The 11,255-nt window shown below is 41.5% G+C and overlaps 2 protein-coding genes across 4 annotated transcripts in view; one reads left to right on the top strand and one right to left on the bottom strand.

Annotated features, from left to right (window-relative positions):
• LOC119362167 (NAD-dependent protein deacetylase SRT1) overlaps positions 1–6,994 on the top strand; it is a 9,658-nt gene extending 2,664 nt beyond the window's left edge. Inside the window, exons 3-15 of one of the 2 annotated variants that reach the window (XM_037627364.1) lie at positions 103–132; positions 220–312; positions 650–769; positions 1,184–1,284; positions 1,403–1,511; positions 1,985–2,064; positions 3,739–3,817; positions 4,575–4,628; positions 4,704–4,797; positions 5,177–5,256; positions 5,425–5,492; positions 5,613–5,715; positions 6,423–6,994. In XM_037627364.1, coding sequence (XP_037483261.1) covers positions 103–132; positions 220–312; positions 650–769; positions 1,184–1,284; positions 1,403–1,511; positions 1,985–2,064; positions 3,739–3,817; positions 4,575–4,628; positions 4,704–4,797; positions 5,177–5,256; positions 5,425–5,492; positions 5,613–5,715; positions 6,423–6,710 — 1,299 coding nt within the window. In that variant the 3' untranslated portion in view covers positions 6,711–6,994. The remainder of the gene's footprint in view (positions 1–102; positions 133–219; positions 313–649; positions 770–1,183; positions 1,285–1,402; positions 1,512–1,984; positions 2,065–3,738; positions 3,818–4,574; positions 4,629–4,703; positions 4,798–5,176; positions 5,257–5,424; positions 5,493–5,612; positions 5,716–6,422) is intronic. The other variant, XM_037627365.1, reaches the window with a different exon arrangement.
• A 373-nt stretch (positions 6,995–7,367) lies between these two features.
• LOC119362165 lies at positions 7,368–11,255 on the bottom strand. 2 transcript variants are annotated; one of them, XM_037627362.1, is made up of 2 exons: positions 10,866–11,255; positions 7,368–8,186 (listed from the first exon to the last, which is right to left on the bottom strand). In XM_037627362.1, exons 1-2 carry the CDS (start codon positions 10,930–10,932, stop codon positions 7,600–7,602), a joined length of 654 nt encoding a protein of 217 aa, XP_037483259.1. In that variant the 5' UTR covers positions 10,933–11,255; the 3' UTR covers positions 7,368–7,599. The 2 variants fall into 2 exon arrangements, with proteins under 2 accessions (XP_037483259.1, XP_037483260.1); XM_037627363.1 differs by having other exon boundaries at positions 7,368–8,183.

Genomic DNA, 11,255 nt, shown 5'->3' with positions numbered 1-11,255 from the left:
TAAAACTCTGTTTTTATGACATGAAGTTATTATCTTACTACTTAACATTCTTTCTGAAGAAAACATTTGTTTAAATGTTCATTTTGCTGGATTATGGTGCAGATAGAAGAGCTTGCAGTTATGGTGCAAAAGGTTGGGTTGCCATCAATGGATGCCAATTAAATTTCCAGTTGTGTTTTATATGTAGCATTTTCAGTGAACTAGCCCTGATTGTTTCAGAGTAAGCATCTAGTGGTGTTTACCGGAGCAGGAATATCAACTTCATCTGGCATACCTGATTTCCGAGGCCCAAAGGGTGTGTGGACTCTGCAGGTAGGCTCTGTTGCTTCTTCTTCTTATGGTTCCCTTCCATGCAATCTGTTTCTCTTTAGATTATATTGCAATGCTTGACTGCAAACATGATATATTTTAATTTACTTAAGTGCAGTGTATTTCATGTTTCAATGCATGATCCGTGGATCAGTTAGTTTCCTTATTGTTATCTGACTTAGGTACCCCCAGAAGCTTTATGTAATTATGCAGTTTTACCATGTTAGTGAACCATACTTATTCATGTAGTAGTTATTATCATAAGCCAGGTGCTTCATTTCATGATAAACCATCATTTGAATAAATAATCAGTTGTGTATATGTCACATTTGTTTTGTAGCGTGCAGGAAAAGGTGTTCCTGATGCTTCACTCCCATTTCACCGAGCTGCTCCAACCTTGACTCATATGGCATTAGTTGAATTGGAAAGAGCAGGTCTCCTAAAGTTTGTCATAAGCCAGGTGCATAATTCAACTGAATGTACTGTATATGGCTTTGTATTGGTGTCTGTGTCCACTACCAGTGACTTGCTATTATAAGGTTAATTCTTAAGGACTTATTTGCTCCGAGTCACTTGTACAAGTTTAACTCTTACGGAACTTTGCTCCAGTTAACTATTATATGGTCAACTCTTTAGGAAATTTTTGCTCTGTTGCAAAATTAGTTATATGAGCTGCAGATATTTATTAGTACTAAAAGTGGACTTATAATATACCAGTTTGAATATTTTAGCTCATATTTTGTGTTTCACAGATTTTGCTGCTAAGTATGTCCTCTGTTACAATATTCTTTTTGTCGTGAACAAATTGCTTCATTTACCACAATCGTATTTATGCTATCCGTGTATTTGAGCTTGTGGAGGTTGTGTTTGCCAGAATGTTGACAGCCTACATTTGCGTTCTGGCTTCCCAAGGGAGAAGCTGGCTGAATTGCATGGGAATTCTTTCAAGGAGGTCTGCCCATGCTGTAAAACGGAGTATGCTTTATCTTACCCTGCTTTTATTCTACTTTCTTAGGGAAACACCAAAAATAGTTCCTTTTTCTTCTGTTGGTTTATTCAGATAGCTCTTCCTGAATCCCTCCTCTGTATGAAGGTACCTTCGTGATTTTGAAATAGAGACAATAGGACTGAAGGATACTCCAAGGCGTTGTACAGACAAGAACTGTGGAGCTAGATTAAAAGATACAGTTCTTGATTGGGAGGTACACAGTAAGAGCTACAATGATTTTTTTCATCTCGACGTGTTTACCAAGAAAATGCTTCTTTTTGAACTAAAAAATCTGTTAGACAATACATGATATTACTATTTTAGTGTTGCACTTGCTTAATCTCTGCTACAAGATTTGTGTGTCTCTATTCTAATATGGTTATAGTTGCCTCAGTGCCCACAAATATCCCAATTTGAAATCGATCACTAAAGACAGTATTACCTCAAAATTACCTTCGAGATTCACAGCTAGGATGATACTTGGTGAATTTACTTGATTATTATAATATGTTTGCTAGAAATAATTTTTTAGTGTTGTGTTCTCAAAATAAAATGCTTAACAGTGGAAAGGTAATTGTGTCATACTCTCCAGGCAAAATGTTTTAACAATGAAAAGAGAGAGACATGAATTGTTGTGCATCTTCTTTGAAGTTGTCTCAGTTCATTAATAATTCCACTGATTTCCAGGATGCGTTACCCCCTGAGGAGATGAATTCTGCCGAGGAGCAGTGTCGAGCAGCTGATCTTGTCCTATGTCTAGGAACTAGGTTTGTCATGCTACCCTCACACAATAGATGCAGTTTTCTTCACAGTTTCCTTCTTCATTATGGTTACAAACATTGTCACTTGCCAACAGATGTTACTCGTTTAGTGATAAATCCTCTGAACTCTTTGCCACATTATTATATATATGGAGGCAAATAACGAGGGGCGCATACTTACTGTAGCTAGTTGCTGTTCTTCTCTTTTTTTAGTTTGGGAAACTGTCCAGGTGCCATTTGCTTCAAACTGTTTTCCAATATACACCAACAAACAGTTTTTAGTAAGCATGATCCTCATGTTTTTTTTTTGCATCGAATGATCCTCATGTTTAATCTGGGAAAAATCAATTGCTCGATTAATAGTTGTACAAAAGTCTATATAGATGCATCAAAATTTAAATGCACTATTAGTTATATGCATGTATGAGAAGGGGAGCCTTGGCGCAGCGGTAAAGCTGTTGCCTTGTGACCATTATTGGGCCCTTCCCCCGACCCTGCGCAAGTGGGAGCTAAGTGCACCGGGCTGCCCTTTTCTTTAGTTATATGCATGTATGATTAACCATGCCAGAAACTGCAAGTTTAGTACTCCCTCCATCCGGAAATACTTGTTGGAGAAATTGATGTATCTAGAGTTCTAGACGTGTTTACGGACGGAGGGAGGGAGTATATCATAGTTAGAACTTACAATCCCTGTTTCTTTGCCGAGGTGCTTTGGGAGAGTGGCTTTGTGTGGTTCCTCCTTTCGTGGAAATCTGATGCTAGGATTGATCCCGAGGATGGAGCAAACGGTCACATGTACAACAAGCACCATCCTTCACCTAAGTTGCAAAGATGATCCAGTCATTTCGCACGGTTAAATAAGCACCCCCAACCACCATCACCAAAGTGTCTGGCGCCGAAAAAGATGGGAAGTGAGAAAAACAGCAATTCAGTGGGCATGGTTGTAGCCTGTCCCACCTGTGTCAAAAATGCTTGCCAACGATACATGTTTTTTTTCTCTTGAGAAAGCGCAAAAAGCTTTGCGTCTTGATGCATAGATAGGTAAGGAAAGTTATTTACAAGATTAAGATGGGCAACAACCTGAATGAAATACACACATCTTTCAAGAATGAAAAGCTTTTAATCAGGCCGTTGTATGTTGAAGCCGCACCAAAAAGACATCCTAGATTTAGATATAATGGTCAGTGACCTAAGCTGCTACATGAGATCGATGGATAACAGTCTGTGCATCTCTAGTTCTACTTCAACGAGTGATCTAGTCCTTGCTCCTTTAAAGGATGGAGCTTTGATCTGGATGAAACTATAGTCTGACTAATATTTTCCAGTCACTTTTGATGCATCAAAAGATAAATTCATAATTGAGTCTCAACATTCTTCGTGCACTGCCATGTTGCAGTGCAGTGCATGTTTAGCATATATAGTAGTCAAGAATTTGAGATCCTCTATCTCCTCCCTTTCTGTGCATGGACTGTGCTATTGCTAGTGCTATATACTTGTTGTTTTTTGCCTATGATTCAGTGAGAGGCATTGTGTCCTATCTCCCTCTCATTTGATCAGTCTCACCATTGTTGCTTTCTGTTTGTTCATTGTTAATTCGGAGGTAGCAGGTTGAACATTTTTATGATGATAATGAGCCATGATTCTGTTCTTGTTTCTTTTCTGATATCCAGTAATGTGCAGCTTGCAGATTACTCCTGCATGTAATATGCCTCTGTTGTCAATCAAGAATGGGGGAAAGGTTGCTATTGTTAATCTTCAGGTGCACACAACTAAATACAAGCATATTGTTGTCTTTCTTTTAAGTATGGACCAAAGAGAAGCACTAACTTGCATGCTTATCTCTGTTTTATATGCATGTTATACTTATGATTTAGGCAAATTTTGTTACAGATAAGTCAAAAATATTAATGCTACGTCTGTACTTTTTTATGTTGGGAATTTTTGAAGTAGCATCAAACTGTGTTTCAACTCTTATATGCCACCATATACTGTTTACCTCTGTAAATGGCTGAGACACCATCAGACCATTTTAGAAATTTGAAGTGTTGTTTATTTGTCTGTTTCATTAGGCCTTACTAAACTTTGTGATTCAAGTCACTCAAATATTAAATCTGAACAGTTAAAAAATTGAGGTTTTGAATTCAAGTTTGACTCTGGAACTTATTTTTGAGACATGGCATTTAGAACTTGAAGTCCTGATTCAGTCCAAAGGTGTGAACAGAAGGAGATGATTTTCCATGTTTATGATTTCCTAGGAACTTGTTTTGCAGCCTTAACAGATGCAGTATGCCGATTAAATATTTAAAATTGAACAAAAGGATATTTACCTCATTTAAAGTTTAATAAATAATGATCTAGAATGGAGTATAATGAATGAAACACTGTTCGCTTTCGCATATAAAGAACACCAGCGCAATATGGGATAGTAAATCCAAAATACTGTAACTTTCTAATGGCATTTGATAAACCCGCAATAAGTATGCATTCTGATTGCTTTACAAAATCTTCTCTTTCAGGCAACTCCGAAAGACAAAAAGGCAAGCCTTGTCATCCATGGGCTTGTGGATAAGGTGTCTGTTTCTGTTCAGTTTCCTTTGTTGCTATTATATGTCTCCTTGCTATAGTAATTTAATCGCTCAACACAGGTCATTGCTGGAGTGATGTGCATTCTGAGTCTGCGTATTCCTCCATATATACGTACTGACTTCATTCAACTTCTTCTTCGGCACACAGTCAAAAGTAGGGTCGTCTCACCATTTCTTAAATCTTTATCCTTACCTAGCTCTGTAAAATTCTAGTAGATACATAAACCAGTCAAGGTTAGTGACAAAACTGAATGTTGGCATCATCAAAACTGCCTCATTAACAAGATTTTGAGCAACTGAAGATGGTAAAATTCTTTGCAAACCTTATGGTCACCATATAAACAGTGAAACTAGCAAGTTTGATATATAAATTTCTGTATGGTGTCCTTCCCAAATTGGAAATGAATTTTGAATTCTTATTAAGTTCCTTCTGTGCAACTATCATTGGACAGCTAGATGCTTTAACTGGCTTTGTATGAAAATGGGTTTAAGCACCCGCCTCTCATACTGGATTATCTCTTTCTTCTGTTCAGAGAAATGTGTAAGATGGACAATGCGAGTAACTAGTGTTCATGGCATGCGAGCACCATTGTCATTTCTTCGGTCAATTGAGGTTATTCAAAATAATATGTCCACATCGTTGTACTAGTATACTTATTTTATGCCATTAAATGCTCCTGTAAGGACTAAGGAGATAATATTACATCAACAGGTTGATGAAAGTCTAGTTTTCGTACTTCTGTTACTGATATATGGTAAAAAAAATCGTATTCATCAACAGGTTTCCTTTCCAGACAGATCTGACATGAAGCCTGTAGTTCTTATGGAGCAACCATTTTCTTTGCAGAGGTATATTGGAGATTGCAAAGTCCCTCGGCCAATATGTGCCAACTGATCACGCAAAGAAATGTTTCAATTTTCAAATATTATGTGCTATGCTTCACATCAGGAAATTGCCTACTTCTGTAGGGAAACATCAATGACTAGCATATTTTCCATGTTGCTGACATTGAACTTCAGTGATGGTTGTGGCTGCTCAAGCTCATCAATTGAATGCCATGTTAATTTCCAGGTTAGCAGCTGCTGGAAACCTTTATCTTCCAACTTTGCTGCCTAAAGTTGATTGTGTAGTTTTAAACTTTTGCAACGAACTAGGAGCAGGAGGGGTTAGGTGGTTAATGTGATAGTGCCTTTGTTTTTTGCGTGTTCTGAACTTTTGATGCAACATGGGTTATCAAAACCCTGCAGACCTTATGGACAGCCATCCTATCCCTCACGTGTGGACATGTGTTCAGAGAAACAGGGAAATTGAAAACTCTTATTTGTCCAATCTCCATATTAGCATCAATATTCCATGCAATGCACATAAGTTTGCCCCCATTCCTTTTGTACTGCATCCTGCTCAGATCCAGGGGGCCAGAAACTGGCTGGTTTCTACTGTTCTTATCCTGCTTGTACTACATATAAACAAATGAAACGTCGAAACTTAGGCTGGTGCTATTGTAAAGAGGTGTAATATAAGAAATACCATCACAATTGTACATGACTGATTATAGCTACTCCAGAGAGCTAACTTGTGGAAACACCCTCTTTGTCCATTTCCTCTGGTATGTGAAATGAACAAATGGACCTAATTTTCTCGACTACTTGGTACCTTTTCTGTAATTATTCATTTATAGAGTGGTTATTTTGCATAATGCCTTGTGAACATGTTGGGTAACATCGAGTGAATCTACCGTCTTGCTTGCTTACCATACCATTTCAATGGCATATGTGCAGAAGCAAAAGGAGAGCTTTGTTAGGGATAGAATCCTAGTCCTGCAGGAGATGAAGTGTACTGCAGAGCGCCAGTCTCGTGCCGGGCAGCAATCGATTCTTGAAAGGGAGAGTCTGCCAAGAGCAGAGACATCTATACACGCGTTTGTGACCAACATTATCAGGTACGACGCTGAAGATCCCAAGGGTAGTTGGATGAACAGCGGCAGCAGTACCAGCAGCAACCTTGCAAAACGGCTTGTGGAGGGCGCTAGTGGCTACTCAGCGTCGACAAAGAAGCTGAAGTGCTAGAACCGGCTGCGTCAGGTTTTCTGATCTTTTTGTTTGTAGTAGTTATCTGACTTGGTACATGCGTGAGAAGTTTACAGACTTACAGTAGCAAGAGTGGTGCAAAGAGTTAGATGAATGGGTGAAGGGAAGGTGGAACATCTTTTCGTTGACAGCAAAGTGCCCAAAAATGGGAACTGGTTGAGTCTTGAATCTTGATTGTATCTTTTTTTTTCTTGTTAAGCTCTCTCAAAGTTGAGAAACTTGTGAAATGTACATTGACATCATGATATCCAATTGGAACCGAACGAGGGAATAGTTTGCAAAACAGCCGTGGTGTGCATACACCACTTGATCATTGGCCATCAACTAGTCAGTACTACTGCATCCTCTGTACTGTTTGGGGAATCTTTGTGGTTTTATCTTCTGTAGGTTCCAACATGTCACGGCCACTTCGTTTTTAGTTTCCTACTAGTGCCTTGTGAACAAGCCTATTGTGGTCAGCTCATCACCATGAGGCAGTGGTATAGCGCCTGAATTGAGAAGGTTACATCTTTAAAAATATAAACTGAATTCCTCAACAGCAACAAAAGTACCGTAGAAAACATCTCGAAAATAGAAACTGAATTCCTCAAAATTCAATAAAAGGATGCAGTTATACCAGTTGACTTGGACAACACATTGAAGGAAGTGTGACTCTCCTTTCTTAATTAAGGCAAACTCACAGCAGCTATTAATCCTCTTTTTGTGAAACATAATCAGTGCTCAGACATACTGAGCTGGACACGATAGTTCCACCATGGCAGTGCAGTGCTATCTGGTAGGTAAACAAATGCAAGCTATAGCTTATACTCCCTCCGTTCGGAATTAGATGTCGCGACTGCTGTACATTATGCATTTTGCAAATATGTCCTTATACTTTTGAATCATTTGAAAAAACGCCCTCGTCTCCTTCCTCACTACTCCACCGTCGCTCGCGCGTCGCCGGCTCCGGCCACCATCCCCCGTCTTCCTCCTCCGTTCTCCTCAGCACCCAGAGAGAGTCTCCGCGCGTCGCAGGACCCAGCCGCCTGTGCAGTAGACGACCTGCGTCGTCGCGGAGGAGACGCGCAGGACCTTCACGGAGGCGCCTTGCGCCGCCGCCCAGCTGCGCAGCCGCCATGGGTGTGCCCTCGCCTACCTGAGCAGCGGGATTGCTCCTAAAGTTCTTCCTCTTCGTCACCTCCCTCTGAATCGTGCCAAGAAGCAGTAAATCGACGACTAGGTCCTCGATATGGTCCGCCTTGGCCGCCGTCGCCGCGGACAATTTTGGACGCCGTCGCGGCGCTGGGTCTTCGTCGCTGCTCTGGCCCAGGGTCTTCATCGCCGCGTTGGCCCTGCTCAACCTCTCCTCCAAGCCCAGGGTCTTCCTCTCCGTGTTGGCCCTCCTCCGAAGGTCGCGCCCGCCCTCGCCTCTGTTGCTGCTGGTATTCCCCGCCCCCGCCTCTGTTGTTGCTGCTGCTGAATTAAAGAGAACTTGATTGTAAAGCTGAATACTGGATTAAAGATCATGAATACTAAATACTTGAAAGAGTAGAAGCAAAACTGGATTGCTTAATTGCTGCTTGAAAGATCATGAATACTGAAAGTAGTTTGGTTCTGGAGTACTTGATGTTCTGTACTGAATACTGAATTAAAGAGAACTTAATTGCTGCTGGTATTCCTCCCCCTGTTTGATTGTAAAGCAAAACTGGATTAAACAGAACTTGAATACTGAGTGTTGCTGGTAACACAGTTACACTGAATACCCAATGAAGCTCAATGCTGAATGCTGGAGTAGTTGCTGCTGCTGGTATTCACATGCACTTCCAGAAATTATTCAGTACAGAACAGTTTTATTCAGTACAGAACAGTTTTGTTCAGTATAGAATTTGGGAGTAGATGCAGATATGTTGTGAATGCAAAATAAGTGGAACATTTGGTGCCACTGTTCCTAGTCCACTACAATTCCTAGCATTTTGCTTCCAATGATGCAGATATGTTCTGAATGCAAAATAAGTGGAACATTTGATGCTCCTGATCGATGCTCTTGATTTGCTAGGAACAGTTTTATTCGGTGGAACATTTTGCTTCCAATGATGCAGATATGTCCTGAATGCCAAATGTCATTCCACTGTTCCACTTATCTAGGAATTGTAAAAGAAACAAAGCTTTTACATGTGTGAGAAACTTATTCCTGCGATCCAAGAGCGCTGGCCGGACAAAGATGAAGGATGGACAATCTATATCCAACAAGATAATGCCACACCACATATTCTTCCCGATGACCCAGTTTTCCGACAAATCATAGAACAGACTGATTTGGATATTAAGTTGCTTCAACAGCCTCCAAACAGTCCCGACATGAACATTCTTGATCTCTGCATATTCAGGTCTCTCCAGTTCCACACCGATAGCAGAGCACCTCAAAGCATCAGGGAACTGATAGAAGGTGCGGAGGAGGAATATCGAAACTACCCGGTTGATAAGCTAGCTAGAAGCTTCGTGACGCTGCAGTCATGCATCCGAGAGGTAATGAGAAACAAGGGAGCGATAAACTACTCGATCCCTCACATGAACAAGGAACACCGGCAGGCAGAAGGACGGCTTCCTATAGCTCTATCTATCGACCGTGAACTAGTTGAACAGACCATAGCCTTTATACAAGAGGGAGAAGCAATCTTAGCAGCAGAAAAAGAGCAAAAGCAGCAGGAAAAGAGCAGCAAGAAAAGAGCCGCAGCAGCCTTGAAGAAGCAGAAACACCCTTCGAATACCAGCAGCCTCCAAGCAGCAGGAATAGAGAACCAGGAGCCTTCAAGCAGCAGAAACACCCTTCGAGTACCAACAGTCTCCAAGAAGCAGGAAAAGAGCAGCAACAGCCTTCAAGCAGCAGGAATGACATTTGCAGCCAGGTGATTTTGGCAGAAGATTCAGATAAGTGGAACAGTGGAACGGTGGCATTTCTGAACTTTTTTAGACCATGGTTATGTGGCAGGGGGTGTGATTTTAGGTGTTTCTCCCTAGGAGGAGCTTTTTATGGTGAAATTTTTGAGCACTGGAGACACAGACTTCATTCATTTTTTTCTGAATTAAAAGTGTGTTTGTTGTACAGACTGAATTTGTTCATTCATGCACATTATAAACTACCCCCAGGAGTTTTTCTTTTGTCCCTGTGCTTTGTTGTTTGATATTGCTCGTCCCATATCCTCTGTAAGACCATAGCATGCTTGTTCTATTTTCTCAGTTAGCTTCGGGTATACTCCAATAATTTCAGTTAGCTTAGTTAACTCCCATATCCTCTGTAAGACCATAGCATGCACATTATAAAATTATTGGGATATTGCTCGTCCCATATCCTCTGTAAGACCATAGTACTTGGCTGTTATAATTGGGGTGTTATAATTGGCTGTCTAAGTATATGTACTCCAATAATTGGGGTGTCACTAATATAATTGGGGTGTTATAACTGGAGTATCTTGCTAGTTTCATTCTGGAGTAGCTGACTTTTTCCCTACCTTTTTTTGACAAGCTTGTCTGTCAAGAAAAGTACCCAGATATGGACTGGTACAAGGCCTACAAACAAACAACTAATCCCACAAGGCCTATTCTTTCATGCACACTGCATTGCTGAGGCTGGGGTCCAATGCAATGCTCTTGCATTGTTGGGAAAATTTGCTCTCTGCTTGCTTGATCCTGGCTCATTGTCACTCTGTCAGTCACAGACACCAACCAGTGGAACGGCCGAGTGCTGCTGCTGTACTAAGCATGCAGCAACTGAAGCAAAGCGGTTGGTTGCTGGAGGATCCCACAAGGCAGATCTCAGTCAGTCAGATCAGTGCAGCAAAAGTAGGAGCTGGGCAAAGGTTAGCATTGACCCAAGGATTCACGGGGGTTCAGTACTTCAGTTACCACCACCACCACATGGGCAGCAATTAGCAAAGCTTAACAGCAAGGCTAAAAATAATCAAGAACCTGGGCAAATGTATTCTTTCTTTCTTTCTTTTTTCCTAATCATAATCAAGAACCTGAATGCTGAGATCGATGGTTTCATTCAGAACATTGCCAGTTTGAAGACAGGAACATCAAAATTCAGAGTATCTCTTATGGTGCCACAAGATAAAAATTCAGAGTTCAAATAAAAATTCAGAATTCAGAGTATACCTTGACAGAGCAGGGGCATACACTGCTGCTTGCGGCTGAGGAAGAGGCCGAGCCACTTGAGTCGCATATCGACGTCCTCCTTGGTGAGCTTGTCGGTGTCGATCTACTCCATGGGCAGCTTGGTGAGCTGAGGCTGGTGTGGTACTTCTCCTTGAGCACCCAGTACCCGCCCTCCCACTGCAGTGCTGCTCCACCCGCGGCTCCAGCTAGACGGCCGAGGCCGACGGCGAGGCGGCCGCCTCCGACGGGGCGGAAACGCCATGGCCGCTGCTTGTGGGAAGGTTGCTGCCGGCGTCGTGTTGGTAGTGGTCTGGATCTGGCGCCTTCGGCCTCGCATCGACGGAATCCTTCGCCGGCTTGAACTCAAAGGTCCAACCTTTTTGCAAGTTC

Source organism: Triticum dicoccoides, chromosome 2B (assembly GCF_002162155.2).
Source record: "Triticum dicoccoides isolate Atlit2015 ecotype Zavitan chromosome 2B, WEW_v2.0, whole genome shotgun sequence".
Taxonomy (NCBI): Eukaryota; Viridiplantae; Streptophyta; class Magnoliopsida; order Poales; family Poaceae; genus Triticum; species Triticum dicoccoides.
Note: the sequence above shows the minus strand (reverse complement) of the source record. Positions and strands in the feature narration are given on the sequence as shown.

Coding starts and splice junctions, on each gene's coding strand:
- LOC119362165 (XM_037627362.1), bottom strand. CDS start 10,932: ATGCGACTCAAGTGGCTCGGCCTCTTCCTCAGCCGCAAGCAGCAGTGT. Junction 8,187..10,865: donor TATGCCCCTGCTCTGTCAAG/GTATACTCTGAA, acceptor TCTTTAATTCAG/CAGCAGCAACAACAGAGGCG.